General features: G+C 43.9%; 2 protein-coding genes across 3 annotated transcripts in view; one reads left to right on the plus strand and one right to left on the minus strand.

The window, feature by feature from the left end:
* Nucleotides 1-1630: 1630 nt before the first annotated feature.
* On the minus strand, nt 1631-15325 carry prdm10 (PR domain containing 10). The gene is made up of 19 exons (XM_083637390.1): nt 15231-15325; nt 14192-14366; nt 13663-13904; nt 12674-12874; nt 11846-11918; nt 11612-11729; nt 11368-11488; nt 10733-11017; nt 9064-9408; nt 8494-8649; nt 8214-8393; nt 7991-8101; nt 7573-7773; nt 6362-6505; nt 6042-6212; nt 4497-4628; nt 3819-3966; nt 3617-3714; nt 1631-2705 (listed from the first exon to the last, which is right to left on the minus strand). Exons 1-19 carry the CDS (start codon nt 15303-15305, stop codon nt 2514-2516), a joined length of 3168 nt encoding a protein of 1055 aa, XP_083493516.1. The 5' UTR covers nt 15306-15325; the 3' UTR covers nt 1631-2513.
* A 6050-nt stretch (nt 15326-21375) lies between these two features.
* The window catches only part of aplp2 (amyloid beta (A4) precursor-like protein 2), a 91188-nt gene continuing 87331 nt past the window's right edge, over nt 21376-25232 (plus strand). For both annotated transcript variants that reach the window (XM_083637648.1, XM_083637649.1), the window contains exon 1: nt 21376-21725. In XM_083637648.1, coding sequence (XP_083493774.1) covers nt 21654-21725 — 72 coding nt within the window. In that variant the 5' untranslated portion in view covers nt 21376-21653. The remainder of the gene's footprint in view (nt 21726-25232) is intronic.

The raw sequence follows: 25232 nt of genomic DNA on the forward strand, positions 1-25232 counted from the left end.
AATATAAATAATGGGTGGATGTTTTTCCTGTCAGGGTGCTGGAGATGCGGTGCACCTCTGGGCAAGTGCTAGTAACAAAAACACTTTACAATGGCCTTATTCAAGTGTATTAATGAGTTTTCTACAATGGAAAAGTGTTAACTTCTAAGTACACACAATACAGTGCAAGTAGGCCTACCTGAATGAAAATCTATCCCATTCAGGATGTACTTTTAAGTGTCTAACAAGAAAACTAACAAGAAAGAAGTACAAGTGTACCTTAGTACCATAGTGTCATTAAGTACCATGTTATTAAGGACAAATAGTTATTTATGTAGCCTTCTTGCAATACTTTTCCATAGGTGAAACAGGTTAACACAGTGGAGTAAGGCCATTACCAATATTACCAGATTATGCACAGTATCATGTCCAGCTCCTAAACGGTTTTATTTGCAAATCTGTGAGTATATAAATATCCAGAAATATTTAATACATAAAGGAATACCTTGACATCTTTTAATTCTAGTTTGAGTTATTTTTCATCAAAAGTTGCATGTTATGGTGGAAAAATAATTTTGCATTTGTCATCAAGCTTCTCTAAAATGGCTGGTTAGCTTTCTTCATTGAAAACTCCAGCCATGAGCTTGAGTTTCAATGAGACAAACTAAAACAAACAAAACATGTGTGTTCCCCCCTCCCCCCAGTTTGACAGGTGTCTTGTTAAGAGGAAGATCACAACTGTAAAACTAAAAATGTTACTGAAAACGTATGTTATCCTTTTGAAGTATAGTTTTATGACGCCATTCCATAAGTTAAGAAAATTAGTCTATAAGACTTTCTGATTTGCCCAAACAAAAGATAATCCACTAGTTTCAGGTCAACTGTATTCATGAGAAATCTGTGTAATCGTTGTAAAACCAAAGGAAATGTGTGACCACCCCAGCCTTCTCCTCTACATAGACCACCCCAGCCTTCTCCTCTACATAGACCAGCCCAGCCGTATCCTCTACATAGACCACCCCAGCCTTCTCCTCTACATACACCACCCCAGCCGTATCCACATAGACCACCCCAGCCGTATCCTCTACATCAGTGGTTCTCAAATCTTTTCACATGAGGGACCCCTAAACTGACAGAAATTAGACCATCGACCCCCATTTGATAGGATTTTGTCCCATGGTCCCCCATATGATAATAAGATTGATGCTTTTAGATGTTTTATTACATGAAGTGTATAAAACCCATGACCAAAATAGTCAGTGTTACTTATGAATGGAATTATAGCGGAAATAAATTACCCCCCTTTTGGCTGGGGACCCTCTGGAACCCCCTCAAGGACCCCTGGGGGTCCCCGGACCCCCATTTGAGAACCACTGCTCTACATACACCACCCCAGCCGTATCCTCTACATAGACCACCCCAGCCGTATCCTCTACATAGACCACCCCAGCCGTATCCTCTACATAGACCACCCCAGCCGTATCCTCTACATAGACCACCCCAGCCGTGTCCTCTACATAGACCACCCCAGAAATCTGTGGGAAGAAACTGATTAAAAGTGAAATTTGCCACATGTTGCCACCGTATTCCAGCTGTTTGAATGTGGCTGTGACAACAGCAGTCTAACAGAAATCATTCAGAATTTTGGGAAATCAGGAGGATCCAGCAATCCAGTATGTGAACAAATGCCTGAAAACAAAATGTGTAAAACATTTTTTCACTGTAGCTGAAGAAACATGACATCACATGACAGCTACATTACAATAAAGTACAATACATTAGATAATGTGTTGTTGACCCGGTATTGGGCAAAAACATAAATACGTATCTCAGTTGTGGAGGGGTAACTGAAGGATTCCTTCACATTTTCCATTTCTATTTTCATCCTTGTTTTTTTTACAGACCATAGTTTCTGAGTCTAAGGCCACATCTATAGCTGAGAATTATTCTTCGCCTACAAATATAATTTAAGAAATGACTCAAGTGTATGAAGATTGAACACCAAAACTTTTGTAAATTTTCCAGATTTATTTTTGTAAATCCCCAAAAATGATCCTTTATGGAAATTATACTTTTTAAATCTTTCCCAGCCTGCGTGGAAAGCCTGTAACTGCTACTGTACTGGGAATTGTGCGCCTTTTTAGTGGAATTTTTCCAGAAAATTTCAATACTTTCCAGCATTATGTTATTTAAAACAAGTCGTCTTTTTAGTTGAGTTTATGTTTTTGCTTTTAGTTTTTAAATCAAAACTTCACAATCCGCTGCCTACTAAATTATACTTTTCCTCAGAAGGTTCTGGCAGCTTGCAAGCAACTCATTCAACATTTTATCACTTATTGAACAGACACATAAAACTGTGCTGGTCATCTGTTCCCCCTGTATCATCTGTATGTACACACGTCTTGCCTTCATGTGCATGTGAGTGTGTGTGTGTTTGTTCATTCATGTGCATACAAGCTGCTAGCGACTGCATGCAGGGTGAGTCCGCGGGACAGTGCGGGGCTCGAAGGTTTAACTGCTGCAGAGGTCAGACGTCAGGGTTTGGTGATGTGAACTTCGCTTGTGCCGCTGCCATTGGTGGTTGTGGTGATGATGTACTGCGTGGTGGCCTGCTGATTGGTGGGCTGCTGCTCCAGCTGTTCGTCGTGGCCCTGGCCTGTGCTCTGAGGAACAGTCACCTGTTTGGCCTCCAGCTCCGGCTGACCCTCGGAGATGACATAGTGCGTCTGCAGCAGGGAAGCAACACAAGAGGGATGTTAGGACAAGCATACGTACCATATATCTATCTAACTAATCAACAATCACAAAACAAAGGGAGGCAATACAGCATGAAACCAAAATAAAACACGAGGGAACAAGACACAAAATAGCATATTGAAAAGACAAACAGGCTTACCTATTCTACCTAGACTAGCCTACCCAGCAGTGAAGACAGTGGAAAACCTCCCAAGAAAACACATTTTGCAACTCGTATCCAAAATGAATATGAACTGATAGTGATGTCGAAAAGACATGCAGAGCAACAATATCAGAACATCGATCTAGGTCACATCTAGAGCTATAGTACTGTAGATAACATGAGATGACACCAATATGCAATACTTATTTAGTTCCCAATTGATTAAAACAAAAACACATTTCAGTTAGGATATGTGCCTGAGTTGAGGCGTCTCCCCAAATGCTAACGTTGGCTCAGTCAAGCTGCTGTAGGTACAAAAATGATGACAGCTGTCTCAGGGGAATGAGCTAAGATGTAGTTATCGTCATGGGAACATTGGCAAATTCTGATATAAGTGTTCAAATACAAGTCACATGTAGATCGTATGCCTCAGGATCTACCGGTAATTTTGGACCACATGTCCATATGGTCCAGATGTGATGATATTCATGCTGTCTGATAGGTATCAGATCTTTGTCAGGATATGTGAGGGGAAAAACAATAATATCAGAACTGGGACACTTCCAGCTGTAGTGTGAACATTACCAATTAGGATATTGGGGAGGCGGGGCATGAATCTGCTTCGGCGAGGCACAACACAGTGATTTTCTAAACCACAGCTGTTTGTAATAGTAGTAGTAGTAGTTTGTAGTAGTTTTTTTATCTTTGTGAATCAGTATTCGCTCAGCAGTCACTCACTGTTTTCACTTGGCTGCTGTTGACTCCTGACACAGGCGTGCTGGCCTCAGCGATCACATACTGAGTGTGGGGGAGGGCCATCATCTGGATCTCAGATGCTGGAGGAATCAAAGGATAAAAAGGTCAACACTAACAGTCAGGCAAGAACATGAGAAATAATATTGGCATCAGCCTGGTGAGGGATGAGATGGTATAGACTCACGGTAGCCTCGGTAGTTCCAGTTGCTGGGGATGTAGGCATGCTGCACGGTGCCCTGCTGCTGGGCGCCACTGCTCACTGGGGTCAGCTGGGCGGGGCTCAGCTCCTGGCTCACCTGCTGGGAGGTGGGGCTTAGAGGCTGACCTGTGACCTGGAGGAGAGGAGAGGAGAGGATAGGAGAGGCTGGCAGGTCAATACAACAGAGTAGCACATGCTTTCTTTGGATATAGCATGATACAAGTGGTGGAACGAGTACTAGAATGTCTTACTCAAGTACTAAGCTGATAGCAGGGATAAAAGTATTGGTGTAAAAATCTACTTAATTTAAAATGTACCAATTTAGTTTTTAGAAAAGAGTTGTAAGCTGTGATCTTTTCCATGTGGTTCTAGAAGGATGAGAGGACAGAGTTCAAACTAGAATCTTTTAATTGTAAAAAAAAAAAGGTAAAGTAAAGCCAACTTAACTTTGCTCACTGAACAAAAAGTGAACAGCTCCACAATTGGATTTGAGTTATTGACGAGTACAATTCTTCAGCAAAAACACAAACACAAAAAGCTACTCAATTACAGTACAGTGAGTAAATGTAATTAATTACAGTAGTTACTTGCACCCTTGCATGATATTGATGTGTGTTACAGGTTGCTCAGCTTAACCTCCATGCAGACGTAATGAGGTTTTACCTGGCCGGCTCCCTGGGCGGAGCCTGTGGGCTCAGTGACCTGGATGTGCTGCACCTGGATGTGCTGGCTGTAGCCATGGGGGTCATGCAGCTGGCTCACATCCACCGTAGAGTGCTGGGAATGTGGGGAAGCCTGTGGAGCACACAAAGAGAAGACAAATCTATCAGTTCTTAAAAATCACACTAAGCCAAATACCGTCAACCTACATCTACACACCTTGATGAAGGCTCATTAGCGGTTAGCTGTCATTACCCTCAGAAATGCGCAAAATCGAAATATCGCAATAAAAATCGGGCAATGGAAACACGAAAATTTGTAAAAAAAAATCAGACGTGTCGATATAGCAGTATATCGCAAAAGTGTAATGGAAACACATTTTCCACATTTGCACATACATGACGTAGGGGAGGGGACTGTACTGTTGACCAACTTGCGTCTATCCATCCAGCCGCAAGGGGTCAGTCAGTTGAACTTAATAAGGCAATCATATGGAAACTTATTTATACTAAGCCTGGTGGGTCTTTGTTTGTAACATGGTGTTATTCATTCACCAAATAAAATAAAATAAAACAATTACAAAAACTGTTTTACCGACTCATATATCCATTATTACACGTTTAAATGCTGTTATGAGGATTAATGGGAGATTTATGTTGTAAAATGTGGGCGCATGGGATTGTGGGTAATATTTTGGTCAGGGGTAGCCTAATATTCTGGTCACTGGCACCATCTACTGGATGAAAATGGAACATGGATCGATGATTTGTTTTTTTCGATGTTTTGTCCGAGCTGCCTTCGTCTTCCGTTTAAAATAGTCACGGCAGCAGCAGCAGCAACCAAAATCACAGTGCCAACACCAAGGAGGTTACGGAGTAGGCTCTGGACTCCATCTTCCTTAAAGTGGAGTCTCGCGAGAAGAGATTTTACGAGATCTTGCGAGACGGGACTTCAAACTCAACATCAATGGAAATGCCTGCAAGTCGCAATTATACTTTGTCAAAATTGTAAAATATCGCAATTATTTTGTGAAAAACTGTAATGGAAACACAGCAATAGAAACAAAGTCAAAAGGCTTTTTCATTTTTTCAACTAATGCCTCAGACATTTTTCCAAAGACTGTCATCATCCACACAGCCGGGAAAATCTGTTTGGGGAATGAGAACGGGAACTTTTTTTTGTGTGCAATAGCTGCAACAAAAAAATGCAGGATAGCAGTGGCAGCCCACCCTACTCTGCCTCTGCCACCCTGTATTTGGAAATCCCCACCACCCCCATTTTAGCCAATTGTAATGAACACAAAACACACACACACACACACACACACACACACACGCACGCACACACACACGCACCTCCCCCGCCTCCCTTCTCCCCCACACACACACCTCCATGCCAAATTTCAGCCTCCTAAGTTGAAAACTGTGCCTGCTAAAGGGTGGTGAACTTTGTGTGGACCAACCGACAGAGTGAGTTATAGAGCTGCTGGTCGTAGATAAAAAGCAAAAAGTCCAACTGATTAGCTGTGTGTCAGAGTCTGGATCTCACCGGAGCCACCTGGACGACCTGGAGCTGAATGTGTTGCGGCTGGGACAAGCCACCTGCTGCCTGGGACACGGGGATGTACTGGATCCTCTGGTAGTCTCCCTGGGCTGTCCGGTAGTCTGTGGTCAGGGTCTGGGACAGCTCCGTCATGGCCTGGGTCAGCAGGTCAGTGCTCTGTGGAGAAATAAACTCATGAACCTCTGGCAAAATATACTGTCTTTTCTCTGTAGGAGACACATTTGAACTGTCTTTTTTTCTTTCTATATCATTATTTCTTTAACCTATAATTGAAGTTTGAGTAGTGATGTTTGGAGTATTCTTACCACTACAGCCTCCGCCGTGGCTCCATCTGTGCTGATGACGGCAGGAGCGCTGCTGATAACAGCTGTGGTCAGTGGGGTATGGATGGTGTTGGCCAGCTGGGCGTATTCTGGATGCTTCTTCCTGATGTGCTGCACCATCTTAGTCTGAGAAACAAGATTTATTTTATTTTTTATTTAGTTAACCGTTATTTGAGCACAACCCCCACCAGTGTCTAGGCTGCACGGGGGGATTTATCTTGCGGCTGCTCAGGGCTGGCGCCCCTCGTTCTCAATATCTCCTGCACCAAATACCTTCTTGTCAAGACTTAATTCTCACTATTCTGTCAATGTAAAAATATTATTTTATTGTATTAAACATTTATTTTATTCATTCACTAGTCTCTCCTGATTTAAATGGTGTTCGGCCAAAGCTATGCCATTTTACCTGCGATCGCACTGAATCTTTCAGGAAGTGTTACGCTGATACACTACGTTACTGCATGCTGCAGATCTCTCTCTGGGTCTGGGACACTCCTCTCACCGAACACATGACGGACCCTGGCCAGTGATTGGTGAGTGGCGGCTTCACCACTCACCAATCAGTAACGACTTTAGCGATCAGGGAGGCCCTCCCACCCTGAGACCACCCATCTAACCACTCTCTCATTGGTGCTACGACCTGTCACTCATTCAATTTCAAACCCCTAGACCCACCCTCAAAACAGCAGCTGTGGCTGTGAAGTGGCACAGACTCATTTATGTAGTATGCGGAGCACAGCGATTCAACGTAATATTTGAGTCTGGGGAGAGACTAGGTAAGTAGGGATGACTAAATGGGCAAAAATAACAAAAACTACTCTCAAGACAGATTCAGCACCATGGAGAGCGCCAGAATGGAGGAGCCCACAGGTGAGCAGTTCATCCAATTGAAGTGAAAACCCTCTGGGGAGAGAGAGGAGAGGCTGCATCCTGACTAAATGTCCAGTCACACAGGGATGGCATTCCTCTAGTTATGATAGAGGTTAGAAAATAAATGGCTCCAGCGACTTGCTGGGCCAACATGACATCCTCTCGTTTCACACAGCTCTTTATTGAGCCTACCTCAAGATTATTCATGCTCAGTTAAATGTAGACGTATGCCCACATGCACGCACACACGCACACACACACACACACACACACACACCGAGTCATCTCTGTATGAGACGCTCTGCTGCGTTGCTTTGACTCACCTTGCTGCTGTACTGCTTGGCACAGTGTGGGCAGCAGACCGGTGCCGTGGCGATGGTGCCCGTCAGCTGTGTGTGTGTGCTCAGCATGGGGTCCGGCTCTCCGGGAGCTGCTGGACGCAACTTACGGATGCTGGGGGGCAACTCCGCCCCAGGGTGGTTCTTCAGTATGTGGGCTTTCCTTTTACTGGCACTCTTATACACCTGCACAGAGAGACAGTTGAACGTGAAGTGAGAGTTTGCACACTTGACTCAAGTCTGAAGTGCTGCACTGCAATCAACTGGAATATCTTGTATAAGACACTAATACTCTAAAGTTTTTGATGCTGTGTGGGCGTCTTTCAGGTGTTTAGGACCAAGACAAATGGACATCTTGTCCAGAAGTCAGTGTTGACACGAGCGCTTGGGGAAACAAACCCACCTTGTCACAATACTGGCAGAAGTAGTCTCTGTTGGGCTTGATGATTGGCAGGGTGAGCTCAGGCACGTCATCAATGCGCATCTCTGGGTGACGCTTGGACAAATGATTAACCTGCATCCAGAAACATAATTAAACCAGCATATTGAAATGCACATGCAAAAATAAATAAATAAACAAACAGATAAACAGATAGATAAATAAATAAATAGAAGTTGGTGCTCACCAGCATTCCTCTGCGTCTGAAGCCCATCATGCAGACTCTGCATTTGAACATGAAGCTCTCGAAGTCGGTGGTTGGCAGCTTCAGTTTGAGGGCTTTGGAGCGGTGGATGCGGTCAGCCTTCTTGGCCTCTCTGTCAGGATTGTGCATGCGCTGCATGTGCTCCCGCAGCTTATCTTTCCTCTTAAGGTCACAGGAAAAGGAAGTATTATTCAAGAACTCTTAGACACACACACATAGTGCACTTCTCCTATAGAGACATTAACTGCTTTCTTTATGTTACCTTGAACTGTTTGCCGCACGTGGAGCACAGGAAGTCCTTGCGGTCGGAGTGGCGTAACATGTGCAGACGCAGCTTGTCGGGCCGGCAGAAAGCCTTTTCACAGTTTGGACACTGGAAGATCTTCTCCGAATGGAAGCAGCGTATATGCTTCTTCACCTGGAGAAGGGACAACTTTGGGGTTTGAAAATTGTCTCAATGTGTCAATTCACTTTGTATTTATTCATTTTATCATAGACTTTATAATTATAAATGATGAAAAATGACAATCAGTGTTTGCCTAAGGCCCAAGATGACGTCCTCATGTCTTGTTTTGTACACAACCCAAATATATTCAGTTTACTGTCATAGAGGTGTAAAGAAACCAGAAAATATTAACATTTAAGAAGCTGGAATCATATAATTTTTACTTTTCTTTTCTTAAAAAATTACTCAAAATTAATCGATTATCAAAATACCCAGCAATTAATTTAATAGCTAATCGATTTATTGATTCATCGTTGCAGCTTTACCTAACAGCGTCACTTCACTGTATCACTTATTTATTTATATTCTTTAACATTTATTATTAACCTGGATGAAGTCGGTGAAGGCCTTCTTGCAGGAGGGACAGGTGAAGTAGCCGTTCACAGCATGCACCCCTACGTGGTCTTTGAGCAGGTCCAGCCTTTCAAAGGTTTCGGGGCACAAGAGGCAAGAATAGGAGCGGTTATCTGAGTGCAGCAGCAGGTGGTCCTCCAGGGCCGCGTCGCTCAGGAAGCTCTTGCTGCAGATGTGGCAGGAGAAGCCGTAGGCTTCGTGGCCATGCACCCGTAGGTGCTGCTCCAGCTTGTCTTTGTCCCGGAACGCCTTGCCACAGTAGGTGCATTTAAAAGGACGGAAGCTCTTCCTGATGAAGAGGTGCTGCAGCGCTGCATTCTGAGATGGGAAGGAGAGAGAGAGGAACGACTATCAAAAAAGCACAGCAAATTTACATTTAGGGTTTAAGATTGAGAGATATGTGTGTGTGTGTGTGTGTGTGTGTGTGTGTGTGTGTGTGTGTGTTTTTAATGACTTGGCTCTCAGACAGCCTCTTCAACACATTTCTCAAAGTGAAAACCAAGTTGTGAGGTGATGTAAGGATCCCACGCCAGACCGACCCCTCTCTCAAAACACCCCAATCGAAAACAGAATAATTTCTCTCTGCGTATTTTACAATCATGAAATCATTTAGGTTACTACAATAATTAGGTTTACTTTGATCAATCTCAGCCAAATTATGGAAAATTGTGCAATATTCCAGGTTTTACAGTTGATTCCATTTTTATGACCAAATGATTCTGTCTGTTTTTTCTGCTTTGTGGAAATCATATGGCCGCAACAGCAGCGTTCCTGACATGGATCACGAGTAGCCTTCTGCGGAGACTGTGGGAGAGGCTGATAGATGCAATGAATTATGGAGGAGACATGTCCTCAAATGTCACAAAAACAGTTACACCATAGAAGATGACAAAAGGAATCGTTTAAACCTCATGTTTTCTGCCATCCTCCAGCCCCAACCTACCTGCACATCCATCTTTGAGGCAAGCACACATTGAGGAAGAGAGACACACTGTTGTCAAGCAAATCTTGGCCATTATGACACCAAATAACAAGCCCTCTTAAACACGGTTGCATTTCAGTGAGAACAGAGCCCGCGCCCCCTACAGTCTTAAGGTAGATTTATGGTAGGGTGTTCTACATTTCTGATAAGTGTCTCTCAACAGAATTAAAATAAAATTTTAATTTATACTTTGGCGTAAGGTTTCAGTCGTCTCGACGGTAACAGGACCTGGCCCCTCCCCCCAGTAGCAGTGTCCCTCCCCTTGGCTTCACTATCCGAAGAGGAACGGTTTGTTAATAGCTGTAATATTGTCACCTTCCTCTGAGTCCATATCACTGTAAACATCTCGCCCGACTCCTAAATGCAAAAGATAACCACGGGCCCTCGTATCTGTATCTCGCCACATCACATCTTTTCAGAAAATCGCTCGACTCCGCCCACACCGGGCCGTGTAGAGGAAGCTGCTCGACCGGGTCTGTCAGACACCACTACACTGACGGAACTCTCTCTCCAGCCAATCAAAGTGCGGGACAAAATATGACATGTCCGCGACATAACAACATTCCCCAGGTACGCGAGAGCAAAGGTTGCTAAAGACGTCATATCTGTCGAGAGATAGTTTCAAAATTGTCGAGTGACGATCCATAAATTGGGCTTTACCCGTATCCTCTTGGCACGGCGCATGTCTTGAGATGAGAGGTGGACGTCTGATTGGCTTGTCTGCGTGGGGTCCTCCTTCAGCGGAGCAGGGAGGTCTGTGCTGGAGGGCGGGGTGACGGGCTCAGGGACCGGTTCCGCCACAGAGGCCATGAGCTGGCTCTCTGACTCCGACACCTCCTCCGCCTCCACCTCCGCCTCGGGCTCCAGCTCCACCTCGCTCAGCCCATTCTGAACTCCCTCTGTTTGCTCCTCCAGTGGCTGCTTCCCCATCAATCCCAACATCTCCTGTGAAAAAAGATCAGGTCGTTTACATTTAACCACTTATCTGTGCTTCAAAATTGTACCTCAATTCTTATGATTCTGCAACTCTATGGGCCTTTGCTAATTATTGTTATTGTTATAAACAAATAAATATTCTACTTATTGTACTATTTATCTATAATATGGTAAATCCAATATGCACACTGGATATGGAACAAGTTTTTTTTTTTTTTTTTTTCTCTTTCTCCTGTTGGTATATGTTTTGCCGATTGACATGCTGTAACGCACTTTGTAGCTCAAGACAAATTTCCCCTCCGGGACAATAAAGTTGATCTGATCTGATCTGATCTGAACAACACAAGTGTCTCCCATACCGGTGTTTTGTCCCCAGCAGTATCTACTGATGGATCCAACCGTATAAATTTCGGCGGGCGCCCAGGTCTTCTTCCAGTCCCAAACCGCTTCCTGCCTCTTCCTCGACCGCGGCCTTTGGATCTGAGGAGGGAGGACATGAGGAGGGAGGACAGGGTGTTGGGAGTCATTTGAACTCGACTGTTTTCAATGTGGTTGACAGGAGCGCCAAGCCAGTGTGAAATGAGATTATGATCATAAATGTACCTGGTGACAGAGGTCAACTTTTCATCATGCATGTTGAGATGTTGCTGTAGTTGCTCGGAGCTCACGAAGCGTCGGTTACACTCATAACAAGGCCAGTTCCTCTCTTGCTCCCGCAACACTGACAAAACAACAAAAAGTTGAGGACCAATGATAATAATCACTACTACTGTAATAGCTGGGAATGGACCATGCCATTGATATCAAGTTAAGTAAACATGATGTGCAGAGCCTCACCTTTTCTCTCTTCTTCGGTTACATCATGAATCTTCTGATTGACAAACTCTGCATATGATGCGGCATACCACACCTGTGTGGAAATATGATTGGTAGCACTAATCACTATGACTGTTTATTTGGATCTCCATTATTTTTATGTCCAAGGTAACAACTATTCTTCCTGGGATCCACAATAACATGACTAATTTCAACCAGAACATGCTGTGCTCTGCATACAGATCACAAAGAAAAGTCTAATAAGCATTGCACCATTGTGCATGCTATGCTGAAATAGGGCTGGGCAATATGGACAAAATCAAATATGATATGTTTGTGTGAATACCTCAATATCAATATTGCGACAATATTGTTGGGATGACTATTGGTGCTTTCACAAAATATTGACACGAGATTTTTTTATACATAATCATCAGTAATGTGAACTGGATATAATGACTAATTGGGTAAAGGCAAATAAAAGAACAGCTAGAACAGTCTGGTAAGTTCAGAAAATTACATCACTTTAATGCAGCCTTTAAAACCAGACACAACACTTATACCATATCACGATATTACGATATCCAAAATCTAAGATGATATCTAGTCTCATATCACGATATCAATATATTGCCCAGCCCTATGCTGAAGATAGTATGTTGAAGGTACTGGGTCGTTTTTAAAGTTGCTTGTGTTTCACCAGTGTAATGATGACGTTCACACCAGTACCATCTGAAAGTGGGTCAGTGCCAGATTGAGCACGAGAACCCAACTGTGCACGAAACCCATAGAAAAACATACCACACCATGACTGTAACAAAACAAACGATGACACAAAACAGTCCCTACCTTGAGCTCTTGCTTGGGCTGAATGTTCTTGATGGTGGTGTAGAATATCTCAGAGCCGTACTGATAGGCCACCAGGTTCTGCTCCAGATGGTTCTGGGCGGGCCGCACAAACATCATCCAGTTGCAGCTGTCCTCATCAGACAGGTCCACCCACATGTCAGTAGACTTATCTCCATCTTTGTCTGCATCCAGCATGCACAGCTAAGACAGAGAGCAAGCAATTAGCGATCAGACCTCATGTGTTGTTTACCCCAAATTTCGCCAAGGGGATTAATAAAGTCTTATCCAGGGTTCCCACACTTTCTTAAACATCAAATTCAAGGACATTTCAAGGACTTTTCAGACCCAAATTCCCTCAAATTCAAGGACCCAACATGGCATAGTTTGAAACACAGATCAAGGTTAATTACTGTTAGAACACTGAGAATTTGTATGAGAACTAGCAGGCTTTTCAGCATCAATCAACTTCAATGACTCATGCATGCGTGCGTGATGCCATACTTTCTCGAGGCAGGTGGCGCGTGAAAAAGGACACAGAGACGGCACATATGCAGACAGCAGAACATAGCCTATTTATAGTCAACCTTATTCATAGTAAACTGCACACACAGCATACTCATGTTTACCAACCTGCCAGTAAGTGATCACTTTACATCAAAGGGTACCAACGTTAGTGCCTCCATCTTTTGCTGGGTGGAAAACTTGCTCGTTGCCGTTTAGGAGACGCTTTTGAATTTCGGACACGTTTTGATTTGTCACTTCCAAGCGGAGCGGAGATAGGTCCGAACCCATCAACACCAGAATTTAATTTGGCCAAATAATAGGGTGAAGCTAAGCTATGGCATCTGAATTAGCAGGGATCATGGGACGCTCTTCTCTACTGCCTCTCCACTTTGTGATTCAAGCTAAGATGGGTCATGATGGGTGTATTCTTTACAAAAGCTAGAAGGCAATCAATGAGAAATGAGTAATGCAGGGCACTGATTTACTTTCAGGTGAAGGTAGTGGTCCTGTAGTTCACTCTGTGGCACCAGAGGCCCCTCCACAGGCCCAAACTGTGTGCGCTTGGGAATGCGCCTCTTGGAGAAAACCCCTCCCATGAAGCGGTCGATGTAGAGGACCAGAGGAAGGCTGGCCCGGGCCTTGGACACCACCGGCCGGTTGGGGATGGGGTGCAGGGGCCCGTGCTTCTGACACACGGAGGGGTTGGCGTTATTACACTCCTCACACCCTGAGAAACCACAGAAGGGAGAAGGTACAGTATACCATAGGTATACTATGTGTATGTGTGTGTGTGTGTGTGTGTGTGTCTGTGTATATATATATATATATCAGAACAATGGCACTGGTAGAACAATAGAAGTCACTGAGGTGAGTGTTGTGAACAAACCGTCCATTTCGACAGTGCAGATACAGAAAAAAGCGTCATGTTTGTGAAGATGACACGAGATCTTAAAATCTGTGACAACTACTGACAGACCACAGATGGCCATGTTGAGTCTGGAGGATGTCACTCACATAGGTTGTGAGGTGTGAACAAGAGAGGCTGACAAGCTTCCCAGTCATCCAGCTCTGAGTCTTCATCATCGTCTTCCTCCGAGTCGTCTGTGGAGTCTGTGGCCCGGAGAGGACTGCTGGGGGGGTCCGCGATGTCCGCCATGGAGGTGAGGGAGTTGGACACAGACAGCTCCTCCTGTGTGATCATTTCAAAGGGTTAATTATTCATTCAAATTAACTATTCTGTTCATTTTTATTCATACAACAAGGTCTCAGAGGTTTGTCCTGTTCACATGGCACAACTAGAGGACACACAGTAGGGTCAGGATACCTCCGCCACGGCGTGGTGTTACGTGAATCTGTTTGGAACTTAGGCACCTTTTTAGGATTGGCTATCCCCATTACCATGGCTCCTTTTGCCCAGTGGGTGTGGAAAGTTAATCAGTTCATCCTTGGCCCATGACCAACCTTTCTACAAACACATGTATCCGGATAAGTTATCTGGATAATGGTCACATCTAAAAAACAGGTGTAAATGGGGTGAAAGAGATCTGAACACAATGTGAGCCAGACTACCTCCAGATGTGGTCAGGCAGATCTGATCACATCCTGATCACGATGCGTTTACACCTTGCATTAGCATGAGTTTTTCCTTCTCTAGATAGCATGCTTTAACTTTAAAAACCAGGTGTAAATGGGGTGAGTTTCATGATGTTACGTGAAGTTAGGCGCCTTTTTGTGATTGAACACGGCCATTGCCACGCCCCCTTTTGGCCAGTGGGCGTGGAAAGTTCATCAGTTCTAAGTTGGCCCATGACCTGCTTATATGCCAAGTTTTGTGCACATCCGTTCAAAACGTTTTGAGATATCCTGCTGACAGACAGACAGGCAGCAGATATACAGACACTGACAAACACAACACAGCACAAATATGTCAGAATATGTCATCAAATGGGGGTCCATGGGTCTAATGCGGACGAAATGAGGGGTCCTTGATATGAAAAGGGTTGAGAATCACTGCTCTATATCAGTACACAAACAATCACACCACCATCATCACCTGGGAAACCGGCTCCAGGATGGCTTGAGGACCATCTGCTACATTACTGAGCACGTGCAGATTGGCAGCGTTCATGTTCTGTCCGCTGGGCAGCAGAACGGTGACCTGGGAAGCAGATTACAATTAATTTCAATTAATTCATTTAGCTGCTTTGCTATTCTGTCAAAACCAGGTGTGCCAGGTAAACATGCAACTGTGCCAGGTAAACATGCCTGTTGGGTTGTTCCGTCCTGCTGGATGTAAGCCACTTGGGGCTGATCAGAAAATACCCCCTGAAAGAAAACAAGTTATTACAATCAGTGTGCAGTTAGTTAGTTAGTTAGTTAGTTTTTATTTCTGTGTCATGCCATTTCTGGCCCATCCCACATGGGATTACAAGACACCAAATTATATATAAACATAACCATAACATCCGGTTGTACAAACAAAATAAACAAAGTATATAATATATACACATATGCATGACATATACATACACATATACCCACTTACTGTACATACATACACTTTTTTTTTCTTTTCTTTTTTGCAAATTACACAAAGTCATCCCTCTATTCGCCAGAAGAAATCTCTCCAAGTCAATAGTCAAAAACTGTAATGTCAAATCATGCCTCAGTTCAATGAACCCTAGTCATAAAATTGCTGAATTAACGGATGGGGGCGGGGGGGGGGGGGGGGGGGGGTGTTTGGGGTCAGACAGACATTCCAAAACAGCCACAGCAAGAGTTTAGAAAAAGGCATAACCTACTAGAGGGGTTTTGGGGGTGGGCAACAACATGAAGTTAGTTTCTTCCATCTTTATTATTTGATCTACCGGTAATAACTGAAAATAATTGTCAGTGTTCTTATAAGTCACACCCTGATTACAATGTTGTGAGCAACTCTGGCATGACCAAATGCACATGATGGCATTTATACATAACTTTATGGTCAAGACAAAGGTCATGCTTAGTACACTTGGACCTTTAAATAAAACAAAAATACATCCAAAATTGGTGATACTGCAGCTTTGTAATAACCATCAGAGTAGTCAGGAAGGCGGGTGAGAGTGACAGTCCCATAAAGGACATGTGGCAACTTCCAGCACAACAGCCACATGTCCCCCCCCCCCCGCCTGCTCATCACTGTAAGCTAGTCTTGGAAGGTCCAACCAAAATGTCAGCCAAGATAAGTCAGCCAAATGCCTAAAACACCATCTAAAAATGTCTGAGCCAGTCCTACCTGGCTGCCATCTGCAGGGTGTATGTAGACCAGTGTGTGTTCAGCAGACTCCACTGAGGTGTAGGAGCTCCCGTCAGCAGTATACACCACCTGCTGCTGTGCCTGGTCCGCCTGCTCTCCACTGTACACTATCTGGGCCACCGTGCCGCCCTCGAAATGCACCTGCAACACAATCAATCAATCAATCAATCAGTTTAATACATGTCCCAGAAGGGCACTTTGGTTCACATCAGGCAGTAGTGGACACGTGTGCACACACATCAATGACCCATCGACGGTGTCATCACACTCCCTTATGACTCGCCTCCAGAAGATCTTCCAGTAGCTACCTTTGTGAAAAGTTAATTTACAGTAAGTAAAAGTCTTTTTGGTCGATATTCTCTTCTTGAAAAAATAAAGTATATGGCTGGGTGGCAAAACAGTGTGTGTGTGTGTGTGTGTGTGTGTGTGTGTGTGTGTGTGTGTGTGTGTGTGTGCAAGTGCACACACGAGTGAAGAGTGTGTGTGAGTGCGTACGTCGTGTGAGTGAAAGGCTGGTGCAAAGGAACATGAATTGCCATCATTATTGGATCTTCTGTAGCCATAGGGAGATAATCAGTGCAGTCAAACAGATGTGAAACAGGGGAGCGGACCTGTGTGGCGTTGCCTGCGTCATTGTTAGGAGCCTGACTCCACACAGGAGAGACTTCCTGCTTGGTCTCCATGGCAGCAGGCAGGGTGCCAGGCCTGTCACCACGTCACCTCTCACTCCTCTCCTGAGACACAAGCCTGCAATGCACACAGATAAGAGGATCTGACATGGGGAGTGTTGGGGTAATGATAATGCAACATGATAATAATAACACCAATGTCGAGGCAAATAGGATGGCTTGTTTGGGATTTTAATCATATACTATAAGTGATGCTAGGTGATAGATGTTTTGAGTCTGGGCCTATCATCACACTCATAAAAAAATTAAAAAAAAATTAGATGCTGCAATCACAATGGATGATGATGTGCTTTATCAAAATCATAGGCTAACGTAGGCTACTGTTAGGCGTGGTGGGGGAAATCTGTTTGGTTTGGCTGCAACATTTACACAGGAAAACGAGCTAATTTGGCCGACATAATGCACTATAGCTATCTCTTGAGATACTGAATTCAGCAACACATGCCAACTGGGGCTATGATTTCTGAATAGAATAACGTTCGGAATAACGGTTTGGCTCGGTTGACAGGCAGACCAAAATAAAGCAGCGTGTCAGTTGTTCTCACAGAGCGGTCAAACAGACGACTCTGTGGGGGTATGAGGAAAAACGCCGCCAGCGTTTGATCACCGAGGCGCTGGGCAAATGAGGCCAAAATGCAACCGCATGTCTGTACAACACGCACATTGAAACATCGCAACTGTGCCAACGCGTTAAGATATCGAGATGGTATAATCAATAATACATTTTATCCCCCCTATTTTAACCCCGCAGGTTCTCGGTCCCAAACCGGACCATACCACAAAAAGCAGCGTCGCAGAAACCCGGGCATTTAGTGCACCGCGACATTAGCATTATTGCTGTATAGTCCCGATGTAAGGCCGACCTTGGAGATAAACATTACTTCTCGATCTCCGTAGCGTGGGCTACACTCTGCAATTTTAACAAAAGTGGTTTTAAAGCGTTAAAGCCCCGAATTATTTGGGTAGACCCACCCGTCCCCCCATTCTAGTTGAGCCCAGCCCTTCAGTCTAGCGTGGAACAAGGAAGAACGGTCTCCATTTTGGGGTGGGACTATCAACAACAACCACATCTGAAGAGACCCAAAGAATAAAACATATTTTCTATCAACAGAAATGCGCCAAACCGTCTCGTACATTTAATTTATATCCACAGAGAGGCTCCCTATGAGTCGAGATATATGAGCGGTCAACAAGAAATCCCTGGTTTTGATACATTTTGTGGAAAACGTACAAGTTGTTCTTACCTCAGAATGGTAGCTGCAGAGATGGCTGCATTGCATATATTAACATAATCTACCTAGCAACACGCAGGAGCGTGGTTTCTGATTGGTGGATATTTACTCAGTGACAAAAGCAGTGCAAGTTGGTTTAGAAATATGTTTCCTTACAATACAATTGTGTAATCGTATAAATAGTTTAAAATGTACTTTAATCGTTTATTGTTATTATTATGTTTACCATGCTGTGTTTATAAAATTATTTTAACTTGATCAATTTTAGCCATTTCACTTTTGACCAATGAAAAAAATGAGGCATCAAAGTCGTCCAATTGAATTATACCTCATAATTGTCTGAAGAAGTGTCTTGTCATTACAACCCTTCCCTTCATCCTTGTTGCAGCTAAAAATGTCAGTTGGGACAGAAATATAAATATTTCTGTTTTACTTATGCTAGTGCTTGGGCCTTTCCTGACCATTTCAACTGACAGTCACATTTGAGGACAGCTACAGTCTGCAGGTTCCTCCTTGCTATTTTAGATGTGTGTGATCAAAGGGATCAGAGTATTTGACTGGCACAAATTAAGATTTAATAATACAATAATGCAGCAACTTTTAGCAAAATAGAGCAGTTCCTCTAGTAACCAATACATATGCTGTACTGTTCCTGACCAGCAGGTGGCGCTCATATTCTACTATACATGGAATGCTCACCCTGCACACATTGAAAAGTTGCTCTTTGAAACGAGCTTTGTTAGTTCAGTTTATTTGCACATGCAAATGATAATTCAAATTGTGCAGTCGAGACAAACGAAAGCCATTTGTTTGTTGTAAATGGGGTTTGTAAAACATCTCACTCAGCCCATGAGAAGAAATTGCACAAAAATAAATGAAAAACCTGTGACAAACAAGCCTGAAGTGAATAGGACATTGAAACCAAATGAAATGGCAGGAAAATGCACATCCAGGTCCATCAACAGGCCCAGGAAAGGGCCAAGGACCAGGAAGAGGAACAGATCTAGATCAAGCCCATGAGGCCCAGAGAGCTGCCTCCATCTCCAATGGCAGGAGGAGAGGACCGCTTCCCTCAGGGCCAAAAGTGACAACCATTAGACCCTGGAGAAAGATGGAGAGAGGGCAAAGAGAAAAAGCTTATAATGATGAATAAGATGACTGTTCTGCAGAGGGACACCAATAATCTTTTGAAGAAGAAGAAAGGTAGCTTGCTGCAGTCTCGCTGATGCCCTTGAGAAAAAGAAGAAGAGCAAGGAGGACAAGATGGAGTCGACTTCCAATTAACTCCAACAAATCCTTCGTTTCTTCAATATGAGCACATTGACAGCTGTGCTCTCTCTCTCTCTCTCTCTCTCTCTCTCTCACACACACACACACACACACACACACAAACATTTTAGTGCAACATAATTTACTCATAATAATGACGCTCTGAAATAAGTGTTTATAGGCGATATTGCTGAAGTTTGTTATGGGTGAGTAAATAGCCTGCTTCATCAGAGCTCACGCTAGCACGTCCTTACAGACAACTTGTGCTTAGTCTACGACTGGCTCTGCCACCCTGCAGGGGTGGTGATGGTGATGATGTCTGTGAACACAGTGTGGAATTGTTGGACATGTTTTGTTAGCTCATGATGTGGATTGTCTGCACTCCCATAGATTGTAAACTCAACATCAAGTGTCCTTCCAGCAGCCCCAGCCTGGTCAAAGACACCTATACTTGAAAATACGATGTGGATTTAAAATGGGGGAAGTGGGTAGGTGGCTGTCACGATTCGTGACTGACACCGCCACAGACACCGCCATCACACCACTTTGCTCGATAATTGCTCGAGTGACATCACTGATGACATCACAAGCTCAAGTGACATCACCGATGACATCATGACATCACGCAATTGTGATGTCATCAGTGATGTCATTCGAGCAACTGTGATGTCATCAGTGATGTTAGTCGAGAGCAACTGTGATTGCCAACTGTAATGTCACTCAGGCAGTTGTGATGTCATCAGTGATGTCCTCGCCGCCCTGCAGCCGCCTAGCTGGCCCTGTAGCTCGCATACGCAGCTCGGACGCGGCCGAGCCCTGGCTGCTCCTTGATGGCATACTTCACGGATGCTGGATCACGTGTCCTGGAGCTGGAAACATACAGCTGTCCATGGCTGAAGACGGGGGTCTGAAGCCAGACTCCCACTTCTTTTTTTATGACATCACTGATCACTGATGATGTCACACATCACTGGTGATGTCACAGTGGGATTTATGACATCACTGATTATGTCACAGTGGGATTTATGACATCACAGTGGGACAGACAGAGAGACAGAGAAAGACAGACACAGCCATAGCTCCCATTTATGATGATGATAGGCAATGTTAAAACAGCAGTGTTTCCCCAATCCAGTCCATTTGCTCAATTATCTTGCACACTTGAGCAATTAAAGGGCTCAAATGGACACTTTCATACTTGCCATGTTCAGGTCTGTTTCCACTGCAACCAAACAACATTAAGCCTTTAATTGGCTCAGGTGTGCAAAAATAGAGCTGGAACAAACAAAATTGGTAGAACAGGGTTTACTTTTGGGCTGGGAAACATTGAATATATATATATTTTTTAATTTATTTATTTATTTATTTATTTATTTATTTATTTATTTATTTATTTATTTATTTATTTATTTATTTATTTATTTATTTTTATTTTTTATTCGTGTGAATTGAAACACTTTGAATGACCTAAGCATATGCCTTGCCATGCCTATAAACGTCAACTCTGTCTACATTATTCACATTTTCTTCCTGTCCCGATTGAATTCTAAAACAACACAACGCCCATCAAAAATAGTTACCAAAAGCATGCCATGGAGTATTTACGACTTCGGATCTAGGAAACAGGAGTTTACGAGGAGCCCGTGAAGGCAGCAGTGAAGCGGTCGCCTGGTGGCGCAGTGTGTGCGGAGCAGAGCAGAGCAGGAGCTGGGATTGGAGCGAAGCGGGAGGGAGGCAGAGCACAGCGGAGTAGACGCGCCAGAGCCACACTTCACATTTGGAGAGAAGACGCACAAGCTCGAACTACATTTTCTGTCGATCCCGGGCAACAAAACCAGCGGAGCAGGACGGGACGTGTCCCGCTCGTCGGAACACATTGTCACATTATCCCGGGAGTTGGCTCGGTCTTTATTTCCCTGGACGTCTCCTTTCAGATCGAGCCCCCACAGGATACAAGTTATTTACAGTAGCACAACCGGAGCTCTGGGAAGATGGGTTCAGTCCCAGCGATATCAGTCCTTATTTTGGGCATTGTGGTTCCAGCGCTGGCCGGCTATATTGAGGTATGGACGCTACACTTCAGATTTGTTTCTGTCTTCTACTGCGATTTTGTTATGAGGTTTTGTCTCGACTCCTCTCGTGTATCAAAACACGAGCGTGCGTTTAGCACATGCAAATCTGGTCGGCCTATTCTGTCAACTCTAAATCTGAGCTATTTTTTTTGCTTTAGATCTGTTTATTCCCAAATAACAGCCAATCGTTTCATTTAACTTAATGTGTCAATTTTAGCCTATTGATAGACTAGCCTACTTTTCCCATTTCCTCCAGATTCCCATATCCTAAAATGTATGATCGGATGCTTTGAGGTTATGATGTCTGGATCTACGGCAAAAAATATGAACTGAAGCCTATGTTTAGTTTAGAGTTTTGCCATGAAGGCTGATATAATATCTAGCCTTAGTTAAATATTAATGAGCCCAGATTATTCTTCAGTTCATTCTTGCGCATCGATTGCAGAGTGTCGGTGCGAGTTGTGGGGCAGGAAGGGCTATAAGAAGAATCATAGCAGGGTTTGCTGCAGAGATCAAATGAAAGACAACTGGCAGGCCTTTGGGACAGACAGGCAGAGGGACCTGAGCAGAGGATCACGTGCTTTACCTCCTCTCCAAAGCTGCTTTGTCCATCATGTAGATGTTTTATAATCAAAACACAGGAATTCCTCAGCTTGTATTCAAACTCCAGCTTCCCATGTGTCAGCTGACTCACTGACTTCACCTATACACTACCTACCAAACCTAGTGTGCATGCCTATTGTAGGCCTGTATGCCAAGGACTTTCTGTGATGTTTATTCATACTATTTCAGAATCTACTGTCTTATTTGGACACGCCTGCAGTGCATACTGCCGTTTTCCATTTCCTTTTTATAGTTATTCTTTTGTTTATTTGGAGTTGACGATACTGCAGATCCAAATGACCCCAATAGTACTTGACACACTAGTACTTGACACACACACACACACACACACACACACACACACACACACACACGCACACACACCTACACCTTACCTGATGGCCCACTTTCCTGCCCGCTGGCTTATCAGTTATTGTCCCTGGCTGGACAGTCTGATGCGTGCAGTGTCAGACGTGTCACGGGATAACAATGCAGCCTTTTTTCACAGCAAACAGCCTGGCTGCTGGGAGGGTAAAACACAAGTGTCCCTGCTCGCTGCTGAGGCAGGCATGACAAAACATTTTTTTAACAAGACGTCCATTGTGTGCCGTACAAGTGGTTATCACAGAATGTTTTCTTTCCATGGCTTTGGCGACAGAAAAAGAAACAGCTCAGCCATTTTGAGGCAGGACTGGCTCGCTTTGTGTTGGGAAATAATGGTTATTATGTCCTCAACTAAATCTGTGCTGCTGCAGTCTTGCTAAAAAAGACCAATCGCCCTCTGCAATGATTGCATTCTCAGCTCAGGCAGCCTCCTTTAACTGAACAAAAGAGTGCCGATCAATACTGTCAAGTCTCTCCTGAGATGATTAATGGATTGAATCAATGAATTATCCTGGTCAGTCACCCAGATTAAATAGAGAATTAAATTCACGGTGGCTACTCTGTGCCCAGACTGTGGGCAGCATGCTGAGGATTCCTCTGCTTTCATCAACACCTATGGTACAGGCTGCGTGCCCCAGGGTCAGCGACTGTTTCCATTTCATTTCCATCTGTTTCTATAGCCCTGACTCAGCAGCTGCTTTGCGTATTAAAAGACTAATGAACTAGGTGGCAGCTAGTTTGCGCTGCCTGTCAGTCATTGATGTAAATAACGTTAGTAGGAGGAGAGGGTGGGGGTTGTGCAGGTACGGATGCTTAGCTGGCCATTTTGTGTTAAAATGTTAAAATACAGAAAAGTTAGCTCTTTATTTTCCAATTCCAATTTTACATTTCTTACAGGCAATTTGCCCCGAGCTGCCTCTAATTTCCTACCCTGCTGTATATAATTTATACACCTTTAGGGTAAGACCACCAATGTGCACAGCGGCCTGTACATTATATTTGATCGGTAGCTGAAAAGTCAGACGAGGACAGAGAGGACGGATAGACAAAAACAAAGAGACGACCCTGGCTATATATAAATCCTGTTATATGATCCATGACTTCTCTCTCTAAAGTTAGTTTGTCAACATGAGAAATCACAGAGTCCCAAATGGAATAGATAATCCTAATTGTGTTTGATCGTTTCTAGTTCCAAGTAAAACATCAAACTGGTTCCTTTGGTGGGTTTAGGTGATTTCCAAGCTAGCAGGATTCAGAGCTGGGCAATAATTTGAGATTATCGTTTATTGACTTTCGGTGGAATCATTTTGTGATTTTTAATATCTGATCTGATCGATGACAGGCAAATTTAATTGAAAAACTCTGGCAAGATATGAAACATTTTAAGGAATAGAATTGAAAAATGTCAGTTTTGTTTGAGATCACACGTAGCCTTACCTTTCGGTTCAATGGGTTGAACATCACTTTGATTGTCATTATGCACACGTGAATTGTATTGTGATATATATATATATATATATATATATATATATATATATATATATTGATATCGAACAATCCTTGTTATTATTATCGTATTGACTTCCTCCATTTCTCCCAGCTCTAGCAGGATTCTTCTCTCGCCCAGGCCAGTAAAGAAGCACAAGTGTTGGCCTTTTTGTTTAGTTCTCAAATGGCTCCACCAAGTTGTGTTGAAGGTTTTGTGTGCGTGTGCATGTGCATGTGTGTGAGTGAGGTAGATATTGCTGTGCTGACATGCTGACTGCACACGCTCCCTTGGACCTTGAGCGGAATTTATGAGCAGCCTGTGAGATCTCCTTAGAGACCCCCCACCCCCTCCTCACACACACACACACACACACACACACACACACACACACACACACACACACACACACACACACACACACACACACACACACCCACACACCAGCAACCATGCCATGGCCTTGGATGGATTATCCACTCTGGTCCATTGTCCCTCCTCTGGTGTTTAGTGATTTGTAAAGGTGTCACTGGAGCGGAGTGGCTTGTTTCCTCTCCTTTCCTGAAGCGTTTGGGGATGAGCCCTCTCCTCTCCTTCAGCTGTGTAAACGCTGTTGTTTGCTCAGGTACCTGTGAGGGTGCTAGATTGTGATCCTTGTTTCTTCAGCTGTGTTTCCCCGCTTCCCAGCATCTTACCAGCCTGCAGTGCTTCAGATTTGCCCTGGAGATTTCTATTGCTCTTCACTCTACTTATCTTGCCTTGTTATTTCTGTTATTGTTTTTTTTTTTTTTTTAATCCAAAAACACAATGGTGGACCGGCCGGCTATTATTTCAGTTGGACTATCTCTGTGGAACATCCATGTAGGCTGAGCAGCTGCATCTATTCCGGAGCCAGTTTAGAAGTGGAGTGCAGGCGCCACACCACATAGTAGGTTTACCCAGAGAGTTGCGTCACACCGAGGTATTTGCTGATACGGCTCCCACTGGATTCATGTAATACAGAATATCTGGAATAGCTGGTGCAT

The sequence above is a fragment of the Poromitra crassiceps genome (assembly GCF_964638095.1).
Source record: "Poromitra crassiceps genome assembly, chromosome: 5".
Taxonomy (NCBI): domain Eukaryota; kingdom Metazoa; phylum Chordata; class Actinopteri; order Beryciformes; family Melamphaidae; genus Poromitra; species Poromitra crassiceps.